The sequence below is a fragment of the Juglans regia genome, chromosome 16 (genome assembly GCF_001411555.2).
Source record: "Juglans regia cultivar Chandler chromosome 16, Walnut 2.0, whole genome shotgun sequence".
NCBI classification, from domain to species: Eukaryota; Viridiplantae; Streptophyta; class Magnoliopsida; order Fagales; family Juglandaceae; genus Juglans; species Juglans regia.
The window spans coordinates 25942672-25968045 of NC_049916.1; the positions used below are offsets into that span (position 1 = coordinate 25942672).

Consider the following 25374-nt stretch of genomic DNA (forward strand, 5'->3'; position numbering starts at 1 on the left):
CTTTTCTTTTTCCTTGTCCTCTGTCTTTTATCAGCGATCGACTAAAGTATTGCATTAGACCTTAATTCTCGACATCTCAACCCAAAAAGAGGAAGTACTGATCATAAGAGATCACAAAAATTATATTCATGTAAACTCATTTATTGATACATCAAATAGAACATTAATTGATTCGAAATTCGGAAGTAATACCGCATGCATGGTTGGTTAAGTAGCCTTGTCCTGGTTTATGAAAGAAGCCAAGCTCTTCAACAAGGCAAGAGCTTTCTCGCAATTTGGATTGAACAAATGAAACACGTGCTTCTCTCCTTCCGTCTCTACTATCTCTATCTCACCTTCCCACCCACTCTTCTTCAACGTCTCACAATAGAGCAAACCCCTCTCTCTCATATCGTCGTTCTCCGCAAGAAAAATTAGCACCTTAGAGCATCCTAGCCTCGACACCCTCGAATCCTCGGCCGGGTTCACCCTCGGATCATCGAACCCGCTTGTTGTTGGACAAGAAAAAAGCCACGATCTGTCCTCCACGCCAGTACCGGCGCTTTCTTTCATTGCGAAATAGGGCTGAACCAGACAAGCTCCTGCAATTCTTACACCTGCGGCCAAACCTTCAACCCCAGCCCGCGCAGCCACGTTGTGCACAATATTGCCACCTATGCTGTCCCCAACCAGAAAAACTCTCTGAAAATCTGCATATTCTCTCAGCCAGGCTTCAGGGCCATCACCATTAAAATGGGAAATCACCCACTGAAGTGCAACCCAAGAGTCTTCATAACCAACCGGCACCGGGTGTTCTGGGGCCAATCTGTAATCAACGGATACCGCAACGATGCATGCCTCGGCTACGAGAGAGGCAACGTGGTTGTGATACGTTGCGCAGAATGGTGAGCCCATGAAGAAGCCTCCGCCATGATAATACACCATAACTGGAAGCTGCTTCTGGCCTGGGCTGATGGTGCTTGGGATGTAAACGCGTGCTGTGAGGCCTGCAACTTGAAAAATTTGAACATCTTTGGTGGAAATCCCATTGTGGGAATTGAGTGATGGAGGGACTATATCGGTACCGAAGTACCTCTCTACTCGTCCATCTTTGTATGCGCGGAAATATGGGAGGAATTCGTGTGCAACTTCAGAAGTACTACTTCTCACGGAATCCATTGTTGAAGCTCATGTAAGGAGGAGTACACAATTTACTAGTCTTATTATAGGAGGGGTTACCCATTAATTAATCGTGTACGCTTTGTTTGCAGAATATTTTTCACGTGAATCACAACTAGTCTATTATCATATGAGGGATGGAGGGTGGGATAGGTAAGAGGAAATTAATAACATTTTTTAGGGACTAGATAAGCAAAGAAGAATAGGCTCCAAGAAAAACAATGTGATTTGTGGCAACTTTTCAACTTTCAAATGACCTTTCGAATGAAAGATGATATGATCGTAGGTCCATGGATGAATTCGTGTCTAAATTGGTAGACGGCAATGCGATTACACCCACCAGTTTTTTTTTTTTTTTTTTATTAGAATTAGGACTTGTTGGGATACAGAGAGATTGGTTTTATCACATCTCATCATTATAATATTTTTTAAATTTTCATACGAAATATAATAAACAATTTAATTTTTTCAAATCTTAAAACAATAATAATATTAAAAAATAATATTATAATAATATTTTATTTCACTCATCTAAAATTATCCCATCTCATCTAACTATCCAAACCAGCACTTAATCAATAACATATATTTTTAAAATATGACCCAACTTGCATAAATTTTAATAATGGAGGAATACCTTTTTACATGCGCTAAATGCTGTCCTTATCTAGGAGTAACAGTACTGTAACATACCCTCTAATCTCCTCAGGATGCTGAAATCGATCTCTACAGTGTAAAGGATTTTTTATTCGTTGAGATGCAGAGATCAAACGTTTTTTGTGTGTATCGATCGTTAATGTTTTTCATGCGGAGGCCTGCCTGCCTGCGTACTTCCAAAACTATATACGATTGTTTTTTAGCCGATGCTTTCGCTTTTTCTGATTGAAACGTTTCTTATCATTAAAAGTACTCTTTCGTGAGATAGGCAGAACTTGTTTAATTGTTGATCTTATCTAACTAGTAGGACCCGAAGCTAAACTTATCAGAAGCTGAGTGCAACTTTTTCTTTTGATCTACTTTCTTTGGGTTTTGATACTAAAAATGATAAATATTGTTGTTTGTTTTAAGAGTAATTCTAGATGTACTTTTATTTTTATTTATAATTTACTTATTAGACTTATTTTATTAGTTTTTTTTTAATTTTAAATTTCATAATTTTCGGCTTATTAATAACTGACACGTAGAAAATTAAGTTTTTTGTAAGTTTTTCTTAAATACATTTAATATTTTCCTTATTTTAAATTTTATCTTTTCAATTATGTTAGCCGATCTATAGCACTTTAATTATATTTCTTTTGAGTGCGATTGACTTATAAAACTATTTAAAAATGCCGAAATGGTAAAATTTGAGATGAAAATTATCATCCTTGGTCCTAACTACATGCATGTTGATGAGTAGATACAGAGAATGGAAACTGTGGTAAAGCAATGTATTGAACTTGATCCAGAGAGGCCTATACGTATGAGGCCCGTAGAACTGAAGAAGGCCCCTTGTGCTCTGCCCTTCTGGGCTCGGCCTCCTCCCCGCAAGAGAAACGGCCCATCTTGTTCGGTTAACAAACCTCAAAACAAACAACTCAATTGGATCTGCTAGTGCTAGCCCAGCTTCAGTACCGATAAATACCGGATGAAAACATGAGAGAGGTCTTGCAAGAACACAACGATACAATCAATATCATCAAAAAAAAAAAAGTAATGCTATGTATAATCGTGAAGTGCATAAATATCATATAATTATTGTAAAAAAAAATCAAGTCTATTATTAATTTTTTTTTCATATAGATCACATATTTATTCACTATTTTTAAAGTAATTGTGCGGTACTTACACACTCACAATTATAATTATCATTTTTCTTAAAAAAAAATTAGAAGATTTGAAAGACTTCTAGTTGCCATTTCTTTAGGCCAAAATGACTACCTTTGGGCTTTGCATGTGACGAGCGACATATTTTAGTCGAAAAGTGCAATATCTTATTAAAAATCAGCTACCATTACATATATTAATCAACAATAGGACATATGAGTACAAACATATGTACTCATATCTTATTATAAGATGTCACATTAACTAAAATTAATACTTATATAAATAATTTTAATTATGTAGCGAGCGGTGATAGAATATGAGTATCACATCTTTTGTATTTTGAGAGTACTTCATATTTTTCTTCAAAATTTTGTTTGAACTCAAGAGTACTCTTTAGTAAAGAACGATAAACATATGAAATGAGTCTTATGTAATTTATTGTTACACGTATAAATATTCTTGTATAGTCTTAAATTTTCAATAAATATTATAAAATCTACTTCATATGTTTTTCTCTTTTTCACTTTACGCTCTCAAAAGTTATTTTTGAATCTTGAGGGATTTTTTTTCAGAGACATTTTATGTGAACGCTATTACATTGAATAATAAAATCTACATTACTCATAGGGAAAACCCAATACAATGCTTGGTTGCAATTCTAGAAATTTATCATTGAGATATAATCTATATTATTACTTAAGTATTTTTATCACTATATTTTTTCATGTGTATGGTGGTGTACATAATATACAAAATATATGATAAAAACATATATACTGTAATATATTTATCAAGTTAAGAAGATGTTTGCTATAACATAAATCGTATATTTAACACATCACTTGTAGTGAGATTCATATAATTTTTAAAAAAATTAAAATATCAATTACTTTTTAACATAATTAATGTGAAAAGATTTTGTATCAACAATATGTTGGATGCGTAAGAAATAAGATTTATAAATAGATTTTCTCCATTAAGTATATACACACATATTTATCTGGTAACAAAAAAATAGGCAAAATTTTATAGACACAAAAAAGAAGAAGAAAGCAAGGAGGAAATTAGAAAATTTTGAAAAAGATTTGGTAAAGAATAAATAAAGATTTTTTTTTTTTAAAGAAATTAACGGTACCTAATTTTATTGAAAAAAATAAATAAAAGTTACACCTAATGAGTTTCTAAAAATACAATATGTATTAATTGCTTCCATTAAATTCAGTATTTATTTAATTTTTTAGAAAATTATTTTTTAAAAGATCTGAAATAGTGCTATAATGTGTATATATATATATATATCATATATGTATGTATGTATATATAGGGTATGAATTCATGGGATCCCTTAACCGCCCAGATCGGTCGGTGACAGCAGCACTACTATTCGCGCCGTCTTGTCACCGTTTACGCAGTCAGACTCTGGACCACACCCCCACCCGAAGATACAGTAACAGATTCCTATTTTTCTTATAAGGAATTTTACAGTAACAGATTAACAAACCTCAAAGCCTCACTTTTTGCATCGAATCTCAACCGTCCATCTAATTCAATCGCCCCTCCCTCCTCTCGGATCTCCCACCACTCTCTTTCCCTTCAAAGCCGAAGGAAAACATTTACAACAGAAAGCAAGGAAAAAGAACAGTAGTAGTGAAGGAGAGTGAGAGAAATGGGGGACTGTACGAGGAATTGTAAGCGAAATGCACCATTGGAGGGCTCAAGCACCGGCGCCACGGCTGTGTCGAAGAGGAGGAGAATCGTTGGTTTGCCTGACGAGAATGTTGAGCTCGAGAGCTACCCAGCTCGTTCCAGCTTCGTGGACTTGCCTGAGAATGCGGCTGCTCCAGCTAATTCAGCAGACTCCAGAGCGGCAAACGTCGGTGTTTTATGCTCGAGCTTTTGTACGGACCAGCTCACGGCGTCTTGTTGCTCTAGCAATGATCAGTCGAACGAGGACGTGAGAGACAACTCGAGGCTCATGGATCTGGAGGTGAATTTCAAATTTGAATTTCTCAATTTAGTGCACGCGGTCACGTAGGTCAATTTGGTTTCCACTTTCTCGGCTAGTTCCCGTGAGGTTGATGAGAAAGCGGTGGAAAAGTCTGTGCAAACAAAGTTTTGAGCTCTCATGGTTTTTTGTTGCTTTTTCTGTCCCAAGAAATTTGAAAAATCTCCACACAAGTAATGGAAACGTTATATTTAGGCTTACTTGAGCTGAAGTTCTTGTTTACATTCTTTTTTCTTTTTCCTCTCAGCAACCAAACGAAGTTTCACCGGCCTGCGTTTGATTTTTCGGTTCCCCGACTTTAATTTCTTGTATTAATTGGTTACATATTTGTATTATATATTTACTCATGCTTCTTGAATGTGCAATTGCAGGCCAAGATCAGTTTCGAAACCGTAGACTCAACGTACATCAACAACAAACTCAGGTTTATTTAAATGCCTCTCTCTCACGCACACAAATTGTTCGAATTTGAAACGAAATCTTTCGTGACGGTTCGTAATTTCTTTCAATAATATTGTTCTATTCAGCCGAGAGACGACGCCGTCGAGCGACCTCTGCGGAGACTCGGACGAAATGGACTCGCTGGCGAGGAAACCTTCGGCAGAGAATCATCGGCCGAGCATCCTGGTGGCGAAGGCTCCACCGAAGGAGGAGATCGAGGAGTTCTTTGCAACGGCCGACAAGTACGAGCAAAAGCGGTTCGCGGAGAAGTGAGTGGTTTCTCTTCTGTGTGCGCCTGAGAGAAGTGAGACTGAGAGTGCGCACGGAATATGCGGTTGCACACTAGAAGCGCATTTTAGCAGAGGGAATCGAACCCTAACTAACTAACAACTTTCCCCACTTTTTCTTTCCTTGCAGGTACAACTATGACATTGTGAAGGATGTGCCCATGGAGGGTCGGTACCAGTGGGTTCGTTTGAAGCCATGAAAAAAAAGGAGAAAGATGAGCTAAACTGACACTGGGTAGCATAGAAGGGTTGCATGCGACTACATTTATCTGATTTGGGCTGGCTGAGCCTGAGGAGGAGGTAGAACTAGAAGGCGGTTTTTTGGTTTATTATTGTACAGCATTCTGTCATCTACCTACTACTAGTAGTAGTACTATTACTATTTAAGAAGGAACGAAGCTCTGCCTTCCTTTGTACTACAACTTCTAAAAGAAGCTTCAGTATCTGCAAACATCCCTTTCGGAATGAAGCATAATTTCAAAAACAAATATTAAAAAAAAAAAAAAATTTCCTCTTCCTCTGAGTTTCACCGATACCGTACAGTAACATTCATCCATTTTTCTTTTTATTTTAATTTTTGTTCTGTGTTTTTGAAAGTGTGTCATTGATGAATGATGTATAATTGGGATGTGGAAAGTGCGTTTTTTCGTCTTGGCATTTGTTGTGGCTGTTTTTCTTCACATTAAAATTTGTTTCAGCTACTTTTTTTTTTTTTTAAAAAGAGAAATATTCTTTGCCTTGTTGATTGAATTAATTAAGGATAAGAGGAAGAATAGCATTATTTTAATTTTTTTACGGTTTGGTGTGAGAATAATTTGAGCCAATTTATGGAATATTCTCTCTCTCAATGGGTTGAGGATGATAGATGGGACCAGGCCAGTGTGGAGTGGAGTACGCGCGTAGTACTAATATTCGGGCTCCAAATAAAATAAGATGTGCATAGAGCTATCGATTTCTTGAGTCTGCAAATAATGCCGACACTACATGCACTCTACTATTGAAGTTTCAAGCATTACAACCAAAATGAAAGGGCGTTGGGGGAGGGATTTCCAAATGGGGCAGATAAAGAGAAAGCAGTCTTATCCCATGTGGTGGGGGGGGTGGTTTTCCATTTTCAGCTTTTAGTTTCTACCCTTCAAAGTACAAAAAGATATAAATTTTACAAAGGCGAAAAAAGCTTCATAGATAGAGAGATATACATCAGGGAAATTTGGGAAAAAAGGAGATAGAAAATACATGGAAAAGGGGTGGCAGCACGTGCAGTGGTGGAGTTGTGGTCTGTTGGTCTCCTGTACTTGGCTTGCTTTGGATCTGACGCCCCTCATATTAATTGCACGGAGATAGAGAGGTGAGAGTGATAGATACATACATAGTTAGGGAATAGAATGTTGCTGATTTATTAACCAAAGCATATTGGTTTCGATTTTGCCGTCTCTCACCCATTTCTCTCTTTACGAGACTTATATTAATTGTGCTTACATAGGAGTGTTTCTACGGGAAAAGTATACTTCTACATTGTTGACACTCCACGTAAACTTTTAGGTATAGAAATTTCTATTAACAATGTGTTTTGTTGCTCCAAGATTGTTGATTTCCATTCAGATTTTGTTAAAACTTAAAAATATGGGAGAATTCAGATTAACTTGGATCGAGAGAGTCACATCGTGAAACCAAACTAACTAGTGTGTTTCTTTGTTAAAACTATATCTTTTAGGGGATGTTTGGACACAAATATGAGATCTAAAATTAACACAAATTTTCATAATTTTATTTATATCTAAATATCACAAAAATATAAAAATTAAAGTTAAAAAAACCCCTCGCGAGGACCACTTAATAAGAGTAGCCCGCCACCATAGTGCTTGGGGTGGTCAGATCCACCTCCTCAATAATGATCTACACTAATCTAAAGTTGTGAGATTAGTCTTTGAATGGTTCTAAAATTTTCCTGTTTTACAATTTAACGCGATATAAATTTTGTTTCAATTAATTATAATTGAAAATTCTAATTTTTAACTTATTTGATATTAAAAAATAGTGATATTAATACCATTAATACTATATATTATATTATTATAGTGTTACTATTACATATAATAAGTATATATATTATGTTATAACTCTTTGTAATGTAAAATGGATGATGTTACATCCAGATCGGTACCTAAAAAGGTACCAAACAATGTTATATATATATATTTTAAAAATATTTTTGTGTATATTTAAGAAAAATATTAAAAAATAAATACACACAAATGTTTTAAAATAATAATAATAATAATAATCGGTACACTTTGTTGGTAGGAATATCATTTTAAACATTAGATACTCTCATAAAATTTGGGAGCTCCATGCACTTTATTTAAAAAAGATAAATGCGATAAGAAAATTTTATATTATACACATTTATCTAATTAATATGTGATTTTTTATTTTTATCATTTTATTTAAATACACATATTTAAAAATTAGAATAAAATGATAAAAATAAAAAATCACATATTAATTAGATAGATTTGTGTGATGTAAGGCTTCAAAATATAATTTTTCTTAAAAAAAAATTAGAATCTATTATTAAAAAAAAATTTCATATAAATTTCAAATTTATTTATTTTTTTTCAAATAAATGCAACATACAATATCATTTCTCAATCAAATATATTCAATTTCTTAAAAAAATAATACGTACTTGCCCACCCTAAATACAAATTACTTTCCGACGGAAGAATTAGGAGCTAACCTTATCCTAAAAGGCGCGTGGTGAGTAAGATCCGACGTGGCCCCCCTTCCGGATTCCATTCAGCCAAACTCAACTCACGACCACCACGACCATCAAATCACCCTCTAGTGGCTCAAACCAGCCCCACCTCCCTCCATCCCAAAACCCTAATTCCCCCAATACTTGAATATTTTCACAGCTGAATTTTTACCTGGAATCCTTTTCATTTTCCACTTTTTTCTTGATTTTTTTTTTTCGTGTGCTTTCTTTCTTTTAATACTCTAAAACTACTATGTGGGGTGGTGGTGGAGTTGGGGGTGATATCTATTGGGGAAGAAAGGAGGAAACTGAGTCTAGAGGAATCACCGTGATCTTCGCTTGGGCTTCGATTCAAGAGCGGCACTTGAAGTGCTACGTCGATTTGTACGCATCCCTCGGATGGAATTGCCTCGTCAGTCATGCCGATTTTCTCAACGCGTAACTTCTCCATTTCCTTCTCCTTTTTGTTTTGTGGTTTAATTTGGTGTTGGGATACTTGTTGCATTACTTCGGAGTTCTATTGAATTGGTAATCTCAGGATGTGTGTTTGGCGCATTTTGAATGAGAATGCCTCTTCTTTTCCTAATGGTTGATATTTTTGCAGATTTTATCCAGAGAGGGCCACGTCGTTGGCATTTCTTGTTATCAATGAGCTTGTTGAGGTCAGTTTAACTAATATTTTACCGAATTCAGATGCATTTTCATATTTCAGTTGAAATTTCAACGAAAGATAGTAGATCGTTAATCTAATGCAGAATTTATGATTTGGGGCGAATTCCCTTTTTGGTTTTGGGTGTGCAGAAGCTAAGGATTAGGCCATGTCCTATAGTCTTTGTAGCGCTTTCTGGTAGTCCTAAAGCTTGCATGTACAAGATTTTTCAGGTAAATTTCAGTTGACATGATTGATATTAAATTTTGGAAGTTGGTTCATGCAACTGTAAGTCAAGCATTTATTATACGAGCTTAAATTGTAAATTACCTTTTGAGTTCCGCAGTCGTAATATATCTGCCTTTCATCATCCACAGGTTATTGATGGAACATGTGGAGAGAGGTATCCGGTAGGATTGTTTCTTTGCTGTGGATATCATTCTCTGAGCATATACATCGCGTTTTGTGTGGACAATGACTACTTAATCAAATTAACTTTATTCCTTAAAATCTTTTTGTTTCTCCTTTTTTTCTGTTTTGGTCGTTGAAGGGAGAATATCAGTTGATCAGAAATTGCGTTTCTGGCCACATCTATGATTCTAGTCCAGTAGATCTTACAAGTGATTTGGGTGCACGATTCACACTACACTCCCCTCTTAGGAGAATGCCTGGATCATCGAAAATATTTTCTTGGTTGGCGAAGGGCATTGCTTCTGGTTTGGATGCATTATATCTTACTAGATTTGAATCCCAATGCATTGAGTATTGGCGGGCTTTGTACTCCTCTGTTGTAAGTTTTTATCATACCTTTTGCCACTAAACTTGTCCTTTCTTCATTTTCATCAGTTAATATAACATTTCCTTCTCTTTTCTGTAGAAGTTTAGCGCTCCTTTTCTCATTATATGCTCAGAAAAGGATGACCTTGCACCTTACCAAATGATCTGCAATTTTGCTCAACATTTACTAGATCTTGGGGGTGATGTTAAGCTTGTTAAATTGAATGGCTCCCCTCACATGGGTTTGTCTCAACAATTCTTTCTTTTTCAGTACCTTCATGATGTAGTTTTGGGTATTATTATTGGAACCTACATCACAAGGGCTTGTGAATATTTGTCTTTGCTTATAAGATCTTGAATCCAAGCACCATAACTTTAGTAGCTGCATTATTTTCCCTCTTTCACCTTGTGGATGGTATCATAGTGATTGATACCCAAAAAATATTTGAATAAAAAGGGTGGGTGGCAGGTGCAATCTAAGCAATGTACATGGTAGAAATTAGGATGAATTTAGTTTTGACCTTTTGGATATACCTTCTTACTCTGAACGAACAGCAGCAATTTTTTACATGAAATGTTTTAGAATTTCAGATTTAATGGTCCTAATCTTCAAAAGTTCATCAACTCTTCTTCTTGTTTATTTTTCCTGAGCTCAAAAGCTCATTTAATCAATAAAATTCTAATCCTCCCATTCATAATAGATGGTGGGATGTCGGAAAGTGCATGAAAGTTTTACAAATGAAAATAATTATCTATTTAAGTCTCCATATCACCCTTAAGTTTGAATCTTCCCAAAGCAGATATCATTAAGTTTACTGGTTATTTTTTAATTATAAAAAAATAGGTTTACTAGTTATTTTTGTGCTCTTTCTATGTGCTAAAAAATCAGGATTTTCCTATATTGGATTTGTAATAAAGAATGGCTTTTTAAGCGTTTCAATTTACATCTTTGTGTCTTGTATAGAACTGAACATGATCTTTACATTGTTTCAGGTCATTACAAGCATAATCCAATCCAGTATAGGGCTGCTGTGTCCAGTATGCTTGACCAGGCAGCTTCGGTTTATTCCCAAAAGATTCGACTACTGGGAGAAAGAACTAGCATGGAAGGTTTGCATGATGAGATATCTGAGCTAATCTGTGACCTTCAGAATGCAGCTGTTACCTCAAACCAGAGCCTCACAAGAGTTGCACTTGGGCCGAGTGACCACTTCTTTTTGCCAAGTTCAGCAGAACATCACTATGGTAGAGATTCTCCATCTCTACAAGATGAACAAAAAGAAAGATCAATTTCTTTGCCTAACCCGTCAAGCATCAATGCACATAGTGTGCTTGGCCAAATCCTCTTTGATGTTTATGTTCCCAAGAACGTTGAAGGTTGGGATATAAAATTTGGTGGCTCTCTGAACGGGCAGCCATTTGCTTCTGTTCGTAGACCGTCCCCTTTCCAGGGTATTAAATGCATTCGTCGGTCAAGACTCTAATATCTCCTACATCATGTGAAACTCTGGTACATGTTTGTATGAATTGACTCTTGTGAATAGAAGTAGGGTTCCTTTGGACATCTTCGGGAAAGACTGGAATAGTTTCTGCACTTGGGCAAATTCACAAAGTTCACGGCCAAATTAGGATAAGAACATATGTACATCATAGGTACATGGAGTTGTGTGCTTGAATATGATCTCCTGCCCACCTGTTCGGTAAGCTATGCAAGTCTACAGAAAAATGAGGAAAAGATCCCACGTACAGAGTTAGGTGTATGCTTTCATGGCTCAGAGGTGAGGGCTCCTATGGTTAGTGAGGGCTCGTATGTTTGCAGATTCAGAAGTGACTCAGATAGTGTATGTTATTCTCTTCAAATATTCCGCTTGTCGTTCAAGCATCAATACTTGGTGCACGGGCTTCAAATGATCAAGCATGAGGCTGGAGACCTGTACTATGTAAATAAGAGGAAAATTTAGTGGTAAGGTCCTTTTTTTTCTTGCTCCCTTTTTGAATATGGAAAAGAACGTTACTTCAGATTGTATAGTGGAATGTTAGATGTAGTTCTGTGCCTCCATTTTTGTAAACAGAAGTTAGAAATTTAGACATTTATCTGAAAAATAAGTGGGCCATGGTTCTTAATAATGATAATGATATTTTATACTTATCTGTAGTTCGACATGAGAAAATCCGTCCAAGGTTGGAATTTGTGAACTTGAAGATGCATTGTGCTGTAGGGGTGATTGGATGCGTCCATGGGAATTACTAATTAGTGTTGATTCACATGAGCTCCGAGATTTCCACGTCAAAGACCTTCAAATTACCATGGGAGCTGAAGCTTTGACCTTCAAATTCCCATGGGAGCTCCTTAAGCTGGTCATGTGTAAATCCAGAGAGTGGTTCATTATTTCAACATAGACGCACGAAAATAGAGAAATATTTCATCTACAGAAAGTTTAATAAAACGAATTTATATTCTGACATACCTTGAAAGACGTAGAAGAATTTGGAAGGCCAATTTGGCTGGCTGGCTGGCCTTAGCGTTAAAGGTTTAAATAAATTAATATTCAATAATTTTAAAACTTTTGAATTAATGGTTAAGTATTTAATAATTGATATAGCAAAGATTACCTCACGATTTCAAATTGTGGAGTGAGAGATCTATATGTTGGATTAAAACATATTGGTACTATGTATGAGTATAATATTAAGTCATTAAATGCTAATAGATGAATGAAACTGTCAAAAGGAAAATGGCTACCATCATGTCAGTGTCGATAAAGGGGCCATCATGGACGATAGATTTAAAAGCGTGGTGAAATATTATAATCTTGAGAATTAAATGTTTAACCAAATTAGAATCCAAAAGTTTTAAGACTTTAAAACTTTTGGATCAATGATTGAGTCTTTGACATAAATTATTAGAGAAATAATATTTGTAATTCTAAGATGTGCATATCCCCCGCATTCATTTTCAAAAAGGTAGATAAATTTGAAATCCACATGAAAAAATAATTTTTAATGGTGGACCTTAGGACTGGGTGGTGGGGCACTGCCCCCCCGCCACCCGACCCTAGCCTCACTGACTCGATCCTGCTTGGGTGGCCTGGGTTACCTCGCTCGCACCATGTGGGGGAGGGGTGCCTCGCTCGTAGCATTTGAAGTAGTGGGGGCAGGGGCCCAACCACCCTCCCCCGACTCAACCTAATTAATATATATACACACACACACCAGTTCTTAAATATAAAATGACGTCGTTTTGGGACAAACACCAAAACAACGTCATTTTATACTAAAGAACTAGTGTGTGTATATATATATATATTTATATATATATATATATATAAACCATAGCTCCCAACCCATTTCTCCTCTCTCCAGTTTTTACTCATCTCCAGTCTCCTCTCCTTTTCTTTCTCTCCCTTCGCGAGTCCGTCCTCCTCCCCCTCGTCGTCGTCCTCCTCCTCCTATTCATCTTCTCCCCTTACTTTTGCTCTCCATCCCAAAAAATCAGTGATTCATGCGTGATTTTCAGTGTTCCTGAAACGTGGTCGTAGTTCCTTTGCTCAAATTGTGGTCTTGCCATGTCTCGTGGTGGTGAATTTTAATTTTTAATTATTTATTTTTTCGTGTGTCAAAGTTTGTACTTTGTAATTTGTTGTTAGATGTTAGATTTGTGAATTTAAGGGATGAATCTGTAGATTTGTTGTTATTTTTTTTTAGTTGTTTTCCACCTTGGGTGGGCGGTGGACAGCTGGGATGTCTGGACAGACTACGGGGCCAATCCTCCCCTAGCATGCGGATGGGGCACCCCCCCACGGGGTGCAGGGGGTGCTGGTAAGAGTGTAACCGATTCGGTTTTGAACAAAATTTAAAACTGAACCGGTATGCACCGATTTTGTATTTTTGAAAACCGATTACGCACCAATTACCCTCATAAACTAGTACCTCTGGTTTAACTGGTTCTAGTCCGATTCAGTCCGATTTTTTAGTTTTAATAGTATTAGTACTAATGTATAAAATGTAATTAATATACTAATATATATTAGTATACTAATGTATACTAATTAATTAAAACGAAATGTAATTAATATACTAATGTATATTAGTATTACTAATATATTATGTATTTATTAAAAGAAATATGCTGAGAATTTATTAGGTTATAAAATTTTATTAATATATATATTTTATGTTTAAAGCATATGATCAAATTTTCATGTTTAAAATTAAAATTTTATGTTATAAATTATAATAATATTATGTTATAAATAATTATAATTTATATTATTAAACTGGAACCGGACCGATACTAGCCGGTTTTGGAATGACAGAAATTGGTTTCGAACCAGTTCCAGTGGTTCAAGCTGGGCCAGTCCGATTTTTCAATTAAATTTTACATATCTAGATGCGGGTAAGGGTACCCTCACTCCGAAAGTGCGGGTAGCACCCTTAATAGACCTCACATTTTTTAAAAAATAAAATGCACAAAATTTAAACACCCTGTCACATCTAGCATTACTCTTTTCAATATCTATCAACTAGAAAAACTCTAGACTCAATCAATCCAGGTAAACACCACGTAAGCAGTTGCTGACGTGGTAAAATGAAAATGAACCGTTTCAATTTACGAGCTTCCTCAAAATTTTTTATTGTTTTCATTCCCTCCCTCTCTGCATTTCCTCTCTTCCTCAGTTCGTCCCTCTCTGAGTTTCTTCTCAAGAACTCCCTGTCTCGACCCTTTGTTCCTGTTGCTGTTTTTCCTGTGTATGTTTCGGTCGTTTCCATGATTCAAAAGTTGCTGCTTTCTATGTACTGGCAAAGAGGTTGGAGGAGTTTTCGCTATAGAGATTTTTTTGTGTAGTTAGTTGCGGAATTTTTTTTTTTAATTCTAAAGAATTTATTTTGATTTTGTTTTCCTTTCGATCGAAGATAGTGTAAGAGAACGGCAATTGTGGGCGTGTGTTTGCAAGTGCTGGGGCAGATCTTGCTCACTTGAAGCTACAAAACAAAGATTGTGGACGATTATTTGCTTCGAGACTCGGTGAATTGGAAGTAGAGTGTGAGAAAAAAAAATCACTCTGTTTATTTGTCTCCGAGTGCACAACGTTAATTTCCAGCCGATTGAGAGAGCAACAGCGTAAGGGTTTCGATTTCTGCAAAGCTAGGTTTTCGATGCTCGTCGAGTTTGCTGACAAAAACAAAAAAAGGGGAGTGAAGCCGCTCACAACTGAATTCATGGAAAAGAAAGCTTCTGCAATGTTGGGATTCCGTGGAATTGCGGCATTTGGTTTCGTATTCTATTAGAATCCTCGCTTTGCTTCTTAGGGGGTTTTGGGAAGGAGATTCTGGAACTCCTATCTGGGTTCATTGTTTTCAAGTAGCGCCAGCTGATACCAAATTTTCAGTTTTTCGATTTGATCATATATTTTCTGGAAGGTAAAAGAGTGAATATTTCGAGGGTTAAATCTCTAGCAAGATCAGGAGTGGAAATTCTCGATAGACATTCGAGGGCGAGGCTTACCTCGAACTCGTTGGTGCTGGCGAGATCCTTGCGGAGCTGGTTGGTGGTGAGGAGGAGGACGGGGGTGTCATCGTGGAAGGATAAAGAGGCGGCGTGGTAGCCAATCCTCTTGTGGGAGAAGCGGGAGGAAGACATGACCTCTACGACATGGAAGGTGGCCCAGGACATGTCGTGGAAGTGATGGGAGGCGAGGTAGGAGAGCTTTAAAAAATAAAATCTCTATAATATATAAATAAAAAATAAAATCACTATAATATTTATCACTATTAAATATAAATAAAAAATAAAATCATTATAATATATAAATAAAAAATAAAATCACTAAAATATATAAATAAAAAATAAAATCATTATAATATTTATCTCTATTATATATAAATAAAAAATAAAATCACTAAAATATATAAATAAAAAATAAAATCACTATTATATATAAATAAAAAATAAACTACTATAATATTTATCACTATTATATATAAATTAAAAATAAAATCACTATAATATATAAATAAAAAATAACATTACTATAATATTTATAACTATTATATATATAAATAAAATCATTATAATATTTATCACAATTATATATAAATTAAAAATAAAATCATTATACTATTTATCATTATTATATATAAAGTAAAATAAAATCACTACAATATTTATTAATATTAAAAAATCACTATAATAAAATCATTATAATATTTATTACTAAAAATAAAATCACTATAATATTTATGGGACCCACACATTTTTCAACTACCTACTCAAAAGTCAACAACTCAACATACTTCACACATCCAAACAACTCAAAATACTCTTAATGGGACCCACAAACTCATTCCAATCTCTACTCATAACTATTCACAAACATTCTCAACACTTCTCAACACTTTTCAACATCTAAACGTACCTTTAGTGTGGGGATCGGTGGACTTGACCTCGCGGCGGATCTCGTCGATGGCCTTGGAGACGAAGGCCGACTCGCCGATGAGTTGGAGGCGGAGGCCTTTGATCAGGTCCTCCAGAGTGCGTTGGCAGAGAGTCTCCATGATGGAAGAAGAAGAATAATAAGAAGAAAAAACTCCCCACGCCATTTTCTTCGGACAACCAAAGAAAGCCTCTTGCTCTCTTTGTGCGCTGAATCGATTTTGATCTGCAAATTCACCCTTTATTCCTATCTTCTGGGTTTGTCCCAATACGAAGAGGAAGAAGAACGAAGGTTGGGGTATTAGAAATTGAGTTATTCTGGGTATCATCCGCAGCACACCCGTGCTGTTTTTTGTTTTTTTTTAACACTCAATCAGTAAAGTGTGTTGTGACTGTAGCCTTGTAGCGCACAACAGGTTGTAATATATATTTTCCGTTAGAGATTCTACACTTCTATTTTTTTTTAATTAACAGCAGCTGCCACGACAGCAGTTTACGTCAGCGGCTGTACAGTAACTGTAGCTGGTTACTGTACATAGCAGAATGCTATCAACTATCATCGAAGTTGGACACAGCAACATTTTTGAATTTGAAGTTTCAAACCTGGACCGGTAGGCCCTTGCATTATAGTTGCATATTTGTTGCTCCCAACACGGTCGTATTGTCAAGAATGGTATAGATTATCGAACTTCGGACATTCCAACGGTCATCTAGCTGCTTTCGTTTCGCACTCCCCCCTTAACTTGTAAGAACGAGAGAGCATCGTTATGGTGGTCGACGCGAAGCGAAGCTATGAGGAATGCCGCCGACAGAGGCTGGAAGAGAACAGGAAGCGAATGGAAGAGCTCAATCTGGGCAGGCTCGCCCAAGCTCTCAAGGCCTCCAGCCCTAAACCCTCTCCGGTGGGTTTGGATAACTCCTTATCTCTTATTTACTCCCTTTGCATTTTGGATTCTCGAGTTTGATGGTTTTGGTGGATTCTTTTCCTCCTACGGGCAGATGAAGCAGGCGAAGCGACCTACGCAGCCTGTGGACCCCTCTTCCGTGCGGGTGAGAAGATCGAGCCGCGTCGCTAGCAAGACCCCTCCCAACTACAAGGAAGTCAGCTCCCTCTCGCTCTCTCTTCATTTTACAAGCTGCGTCGCTAGTTAGCCCCCTCCTTTTTTGTTCCCTTTGTGCTGAACATATACAATTACTCTGTACTTGATAAATCGAACACGTTGTTTTAGAAGATTTAAGGTGCTCACTAGGTTGATGTAGAAGATTTAAGGCGTTTACTAGGTTGATTCCTGATAATTCTTTTTTTTGTTTTTGACAATTTGTCTTCAAGTCCTAAGTATCAAGTATTAATTTGATGCATTTTGTAATTTAAACTTGTTCTATAATTAAATTTATATAGAAGAACTTTACCTGCTGTCTACATATAGCGCTAGGTTTGAGTTTGATTATATCTTGCATTTAATAAAGCTGTTATTCCTTGCCTTTTCGTTTTCTGAAGTCCATGCTGCCTTATTTATATGCCGGAGGGCCATTAAGATCATAGGACTAGATTATGGGGTCCATCTTAAATGATGTTTAACTTGGAGTTTTAGATACGTTAATATTATTATTCTTTTTTATTGCACCGGGTGTCGAGGAACAGCATCTAGTCTAATTCGGGGGAGCAGAAGCCCTCGGCAAGAAGTTTTTGACAAGTGCACCTTGGATCATTTAAGGGAAAAATCTCCAGTCCGATGGCCTCTAGAGATTGTTTGCACCCAATGAGATTCGAACCGTGTACCTTTGAGGGAGCATACCATCAAGACCAAGGCTTTTACCACTTGAGCCAACCCCTAGGGGTTGATACGTTACAATTATAAACTACATTATTTTCTTGAATAGTTTGGTAACGTTTGGAGTAGTTATGGATACCTAAATATTTTTATGCTGTTCAAATGATTAATTGATGCTTTATTGGTTCACCAACTTCTTGATTCTTGGCAGGTCCCAATTGAACCTTTGGGGAGGCCAAGAAGGTCAGTATAGCTCAGTGTTGAAAAATCATTCCTGTACTCAACAAAAGACTTGAGTATTCCATAGGTTGCTTATCCTATACTAATGTGGGGTTGACTTGTAGGAGCTACCAACGAAGAGATCTGTTGAATAGATTTTATGCTTCAGATGAAGCACGGCAAAATGCAATTGAGAGAGCAGAACAAATTGAATTGGGCTTGGGATCTGACTTCCCCACTTTTCTGAAGCCCATGCTCCAGTCACATGTCACTGGTGGATTTTGGCTGGTAAGTCTATGATCTGTACAAACAGTACAGATGATATTATGGGTGCATTTGGAGGGAAAGGAATGAACAGAATTTTGAAGATAGAGAATGCTCCCTGGAAGAAATGTAGAAGTCTCTTCTTTAATACTATGTTTCTATGGGCGATTGGAGTGGGTTAAGTTTCTCTTAACTTGTTTTTCTTGTATACTTGGGCTTTGCCTATTTTTCTTAATATGATTTTCTTGTATCTCTCAACCTGTTTTTTTATGTGTACCTCTTGTATACTTGGGCTTTGCCTATTTTTCTTAGCATGGATAAAATCTCTTCTTATAGAAAAGAAAATAAAAGAAAAGATGATTCTATGAACGAAGACTGTTCTTTCTGTAATATATTTTAGCAAGTGTGTTGAATCACTGGTTGTTCTTAAATTCTTGTAGACTGACATTGTTTATGAATATGGGACAATAAATATTGCTTGAACTCATGCCCAAAAACTGAAACTTGGACATTTGTTTGACAGTTCTGTGGTTGCTTTTCCTTTTAAATTGTTGGACATGATTTCTTGTTCTTTATGTTGAATGAAATAACAACATCAATCCTAGGTAAAATTTTGATTTCTCATATAGAGTATAGAATTGGTGTAACTTCTAATTTTATCCCCATTTTTTGCTATAAAATAGGGCCTACCTGTGCAGTTCTGCAAGACGCATCTTCCCCTCAAGGATGAAATGATTACTTTAGTAGATGAGGATGGCAATGAGTTCCCAACAAAATATCTTGCTAAAAAAACTGGTCTTAGCGGTGGTTGGAGAGGTTTTGCTATTGATCATCAGCTAGTTGATGGGGATGCATTGGTGTTCCAGTTAGTTAAGTCTACCACGTTCAAGGTGAGAAGCTGAACTCAGATGGATGCCTATTTGGTACACTCAGAGCTTTAAACATCTATTTATGTTGTTAATATACGAGAGTGTTTCAAGAGAAATGCTATGAAGTTTATTTCTGAGGTAACAGAGGTATTTATGAGTTGAAAGGCAGGCCATGATTAGACAGCATTAATTTTGTTGGTGTTTTCCCATTTCTTGTGTCTGCTTGAATTACATGCGTTATGTTTTTTTCCAGTGTGTTGCAAGTTTATTTTTCGTTTCAGAGATGGTATTGTTCTATAGAATTCTCGATTTTAAAGTAAAAAATTTCGATCATATAGGTGCTCTGTTTAAGGTACTTTCCTGTTTTATTCTTCCTAGGTGTTCATTATTAGGGTATCTGAGTTAACAGATAATGAAGAAAATGACACGAATTCTGGTGTCTCGCCCTTGGAGAGGAGTACCAAAAGAATCAAACCTAGTAATTGCTTTCCACTCTGAAACTCGGTTTTTGTATAGCAACTGATATAACATGGTTCACAGTTCTCACTTTCATCTATTGCTATTTTCATGGCAGGCAGAAAGTAGTATTTACACTTGATGTCTTACTGGATTCTTCCTTATTTTGCTCAAAGAAAAAGCTGCGGTACGATTAGGATTCACCACTTCTTCTAATGTAACTAACGTAGGGTTCATCATTGTCGAGGTTTTTCTCTAACTCTGTTTAGAGTATAGTTGTTGTCCTCTGAAAAATATTCTCTTGTGGTTAGCCTGGCTTGTTAATGGAATGTAATGAACCATAATAACGACATTGATGGCCGTGGGATTGAAGCTAACTACGTTATTTCTTATGAACTTGTAGATAAAATCTGTGTTGTATTTCTTTCTTTTTAGATAAAATCTGTTTGCTTATTCAAGACATACATTTATTTTTTGGTCTGGCACTTGTGGGAAGACAGCATTCTGCAACAAGTTTCCTGAATGTTTGTTAGAAATATTAAATAAAGAACTTGTACAGTAGTCTGGGGACGACGTTGGAATTGTGTAGTTAATTGCAAAAGTTATATAGATGACTTCTTTGCAACATCTGGTTCGTTCTACATATTACACTAATCATTTACCGGAAGAAGAAAATGATGTAACCTTCAGTTTACAAGACTGACGCTCTACCACTGAGCTTAGCAAGAAGGTGACACCTTCTGAACAATGATGAATAAGAAAAATGATATTTGTAGTCATGAATTGTGCAATTGCCGAATAGTCTCTTTGTAAAAAGTGAGTAAATATGAGGTTCACATGAAAAAAATTAAATTAATTTTTTAATAGTGGACTCCATTATTTTTTAAAATGATTGCGCGCCGTTTATGCACTCCATAACTGTTTCTAGCTTTACTCGATGAATAATATTGCACTGATACAAACAAAATAAACGTAAGACAATTTCAACCCCAAACCCCAAGTCCTAAACCGCTTAAACTCGAAACTCTAAACCTTAAAACCTAAAACAAAACCCTAACACCCTAAACCAAAAAAACTAAAACCCTGAACCCTAAACCCTATACCCTATATCCTAAACCCCTACACCTTCAACCCAAAATCCTAAAACCTAAACCCCAAAACCCTAAGCCCTAAAACTCTAAAACCCAAAACCACCAAATTCCAAACCCCAAATCCTAAACCGCCTAAACTCGAAACCCTACACATTAAAACCTAAAACAAAACCCGAGACCCTAACACCCTAAACCAAAAAACTAAAACCCTAAGCCCTAAACCCCTACACCCTTAACCCTAAAACCTAAACCCCAAAACCCTAAACCCTAAAACTCTAAAACCCAAAACCCCCAAACAACCTAAAACCCTAAACCCTAAAACCCTAGACCATAAAACCCTAAACCGAAACTCTAAACCTTAAAACCCTAGACCCTAAAACCATAAACCCTAAACCTTAAACTTTAAACCCTAAAACCCTAAACTCTAAACCCTAAAACCTAAAATTGAAACCCCAAAATCCTCAACCCTAAACCCTAAACTGAAACCCTAAACCCTAAAACCCTAAAACCTAAACCCTAAACCCTAAACCCTAAACCCTAATCCCTAAACTATAAACCCAAAACCCTAAAACCCTAGACCCTAAAACCCTAAATCCCTCAAACCCTAAACCTCCAAACCTAAACCTCAAACCCTAAACCCTCAAAATCTAAACCTTAAACCTTAAACCCTAAACCCTAAAACACTAAACCCAATACCCTACCTCAGTTCGTTGCATTATTTCTATCGCATCTTGAAAAAAAAAAAAAAGCTTGGCCTCTTTACTAACTCGATGTGTAAGAATGCATTTATAGTAGTGGTCTTTAGAAAAAAAAGGTGTATATAGCTCTACCTCTTGGTTTCACTTGTGGAGGAAAATGGCATGTAGTCCATGAATCCTTCTTGGTCTTTCCCAGATTCTACTCCCTTGTTGTCGATTGGACTAGGTAAAAGCTAAACTTTGTAATTTCAATTATATTATATTGAGCAGATGAAGAAATGCCAAAGGGGCTTGTAATTCCAATTCTTTGCAGATGAACAGATGCCAAAGAGGCTTCTTACTTCCCAAACAGATCTTCCTACATCTATATACAAATGATGGTTTTTCAAGAATATGCAAGAAAAGCACTTCGAATTGTTGATTTATCACTAGAGATGGCTTAGAACCAATAGTTTATTATCTAATGGATTTTTTCGTTCTAATACTCAATCTAAGAGTTATCAATATTTATCAAATATGTTCCTATCTAAAGGAATGCTATTGGATCAAATGATAAAGACATTGTTGAAAAAAATGGCTTTCATTGGATTAAATGAAAATTGGATTCATGTAACGAGATAAATGTTTCTCATTCCTTAGTCGAAATATATGTGGCCATGAAATATGGATTAAGTAGAACATAATTGACTGGGTGGTAAAGTCGCGGAAGCACCTCTTTCTTTCATATTTTGTACCTTAGCTTCGTGGAATAATATACTACTGCTAAAACATAGAAGAATTGAATTCTTAGATCAAAACATTATGTATGGATGATATGAACAGCCTAAACATGAAGTCTTGAACAACAAATAACAAGAGATATTACTCACTACATCAAAAGATTTCCATTAATGAAAGATGTAAATCCATTGAAAAATAAGAAAATAAGAATGTTGGATGAAGTGGTTGTTGCTATCTGTTACAATAACAAATCATTGGTTTAACTAAATAATTAAATAAAATAGATAGACATTTCTCTTTGTCTCTTAGGTCGACAGATCTTCTCAATTGAAACATTCCCTATATGGATAATATGCATTTCATATGGACAATACATATTCCAGTTGACCCCGAGCCTAATTCTAATTGTTTATGCTGAGCAAGCTGGATAAAATCCATGTTGTCCTTAAGCCCTTCTGTGATCCGATGAATAAGATCTTGACTCGCTTCTCAAATAGGAGTAGTGTTTCTACTGTAACCGCAGTAGCCATGTCAAAGTGCTCCCCTCAGTGCCCTCACTATAAAAAGAGTAAAAAGAATTTATTCCTCTCTCTCAATGGAGGTTAGGCCGATTCAAATAGGATGTAGGCTTTGAAGCAACCATCATTTGAAGAAAACGTAATAGCTCACTAGTCTAGCTTCATGGCACTGAAAATGTATCAGGGCTAAAGTGATTCACCAAAGCGACGAGACCTTAAAAGCTACTTTTTCAAGTGTCAGTAACAGGACGTTCTGTCAATCGGTGAAGGTTTTTGGTGACAACACCTAGAGATATCATAAGTGATAATACTAACATGAGTAACGAGAAATCATGTGAAAAACACGTTGATGTATAGTTTCCTCTTTTTCTTACATTTATGTTGATTTTTCTATTGTCACTTTCTAGTGTTGTAACTTCTAGAAGCCTTCATTCAGATGAAGCGGCTAAAGCGTTAGTCTCTACTGCTCCGAAAACTAAGGATCCATAGAGGTAGACAGGAAATTGGGTCTCACAAAGTCCTTTAGTTCTAATCCAACTTCCTACTTAGTGCCTACGAACATTGGAAACATTGAAAATCTTTCTTCCTTTCATGACTGCTACTTATCTATGCTTGAATAGTCCTCGCATGACTATTCTTTACACTGATTTCAATCCGATTTGTTGACTCTATTCACTTGATATCATGGAAGCTAGTGTGGCCAATGCATTAACAAACTGATTCTTCATCCTTGAAAGATAATTGAAGGTAATCTATCTGAACTTTAGGCTAATATTTATAGTTACTGATGGTAGGGAATGAGCTTCTGATCTTTGGTTTTTCCAATCACCAATGGTCTAAAAGATGATAAGTGATGAATGTCCATATAAATCAATCTTCTTTATTCTCAAGTCAAGGGTGCTTCTTTGATGCACCTATGATACACGTAGAATATTTTGCGATATTGTTTGTGCAAAAGAACCTCAACTCAACATCTATGAGAATATGGGCTCCTTTTGGCAAGCTTTAAATAGCATGTAGAAAGGCAACTCAATTTTCGTTCTGATATACTGTATCGTCAAAGAACATTTGCCAATCATGAGGAGTTTCGTCTTCTTCTTCGCCTACTGCAAAAAGAATAGCTTCGTCCAAGAAATTCATCCCCTTAAAAAAAATTAAAGCTCATAGTCAGGCACAGGATGATTCGCAGGTGGTCTGTTATTGCCTGCCCTTTGCCTTACTCATTTAGGGCTTCTGGGTGATATAGACAATATCGAACTCTGAGAGTCACATATGTCACATTGTTGTACTACTTGTGAGGGCCGGCTTTCCAAAAAGAGACTTTAGCAGGTCCATCCTTGCAATAAACATGGTAATATAGTTCAACATGTAGTAGCGCAGGTGTTGCAAGCAAAGTTTTGAATTTCATTCTGGTGAGCATTCCGGTTGAGATACAAAAAAGAAATATTTCGATACCGGTCTATTTCGATATACAGTTTCATGATTGTTATATGGTTAAATTATATGTGAGCGCACGTACTCACATATATATAAACAATTATATTCCAAAACAATTATATATATATATATATATAGAAAAACTATATTCCAAAATAATATCAATACAAGTCATAAAACTATACATACCTGAAAAATTTAGGCTTTGTTTGGATATAAAGATGGTTTCATCTCATCTCATTATTTTACAACTTTCTTAAATTTTCTCACAAAATATAATAAACAATTCAAATTTTTTAAATCTTAAAATAATAATAATATTAAAAGATGATATTATAAGAATATTTTATTTAATTCATATAAAATTATTTTTTCTCACTGTATAAACAAATTCTTAATAATACTTTTCAATACAAGTATTAAAAAAATACATATTAAAAAACTCAATTAACTTTTAATTCATCTAGTGACTAATAAAAAAAATCATCTAATCGGTGAAGGCAGTGATATTTTATGAGTAATGCTACATACAATTGTGGAATGCGCAAACGCCGTGCAGTCGCTTTGAAAAAGAGTGGGGTCCACTATTAAAAAATTAATTTCTTTTCATGTGAGTCCCTTATTTATTCACTTTTTTCAAAGCGACTGCACGGCGACTGCACGCTCACGACTGCAAGTATTATTTCTCATATTTTATATACGATTGGACTTGAAAGAAGTTTCATGCATCATGTATATGCTTATTTTTCTTAGTTTATTATTATTATTATGGAACTTTTCTTAGTTTCTGCCTTCTGGTTTGCAGTACCCTATCTCTTGTCATGTCAACTCCAAACTCTCTTTAAGGACAAGCAAATTGACTATTTCTCGTCCCAAAAATAAAAACTCGTACGAAAGTGAACTAAAAACAAAAACAAAAATTATACAAGAACCCAAAACAGTAGAACAGAAATTGTCGGTGGGTATTATAACTTTGAATTCAATGGAGAAGGTGATGGAGGCCTGCTTGGGAG

The 25374-nt window shown here is 35.9% G+C and overlaps 4 protein-coding genes across 4 annotated transcripts; 3 read left to right on the forward strand and 1 right to left on the reverse strand.

The window, feature by feature from the left end:
- Positions 1 to 106: 106 nt before the first annotated feature.
- LOC109006955 (probable carboxylesterase 7) lies at positions 107 to 1267 on the reverse strand. Its single transcript, XM_018986414.2, has one exon. The coding sequence runs from the start codon at positions 1156 to 1158 to the stop codon at positions 208 to 210; it is 951 nt and encodes a 316-aa protein (XP_018841959.1). The 5' UTR covers positions 1159 to 1267; the 3' UTR covers positions 107 to 207.
- A 3239-nt stretch (positions 1268 to 4506) lies between these two features.
- On the forward strand, positions 4507 to 6216 carry LOC109006958 (cyclin-dependent kinase inhibitor 7-like). Its single transcript, XM_018986417.2, has 4 exons — positions 4507 to 4954; positions 5344 to 5396; positions 5500 to 5682; positions 5831 to 6216. Exons 1-4 carry the CDS (start codon positions 4634 to 4636, stop codon positions 5898 to 5900), a joined length of 627 nt encoding a protein of 208 aa, XP_018841962.1. The 5' UTR covers positions 4507 to 4633; the 3' UTR covers positions 5901 to 6216.
- Positions 6217 to 8514: 2298 nt separating this feature from the next.
- Positions 8515 to 12011, forward strand: LOC109006952. Its single transcript, XM_018986408.2, has 7 exons — positions 8515 to 8896; positions 9063 to 9120; positions 9260 to 9340; positions 9485 to 9517; positions 9658 to 9897; positions 9985 to 10126; positions 10878 to 12011. Exons 1-7 carry the CDS (start codon positions 8712 to 8714, stop codon positions 11366 to 11368), a joined length of 1230 nt encoding a protein of 409 aa, XP_018841953.2. The 5' UTR covers positions 8515 to 8711; the 3' UTR covers positions 11369 to 12011.
- Positions 12012 to 16901: 4890 nt separating this feature from the next.
- On the forward strand, positions 16902 to 20444 carry LOC108981419 (B3 domain-containing protein At3g19184-like). Its single transcript, XM_018952569.2, has 7 exons — positions 16902 to 17219; positions 17317 to 17418; positions 18301 to 18332; positions 18434 to 18596; positions 19256 to 19462; positions 19820 to 19919; positions 20016 to 20444. The coding sequence occupies exons 1-7, from the start codon at positions 17085 to 17087 to the stop codon at positions 20024 to 20026; spliced, it is 750 nt and encodes a 249-aa protein (XP_018808114.1). The 5' UTR covers positions 16902 to 17084; the 3' UTR covers positions 20027 to 20444.
- The last annotated feature ends 4930 nt before the right edge of the window (positions 20445 to 25374 follow it).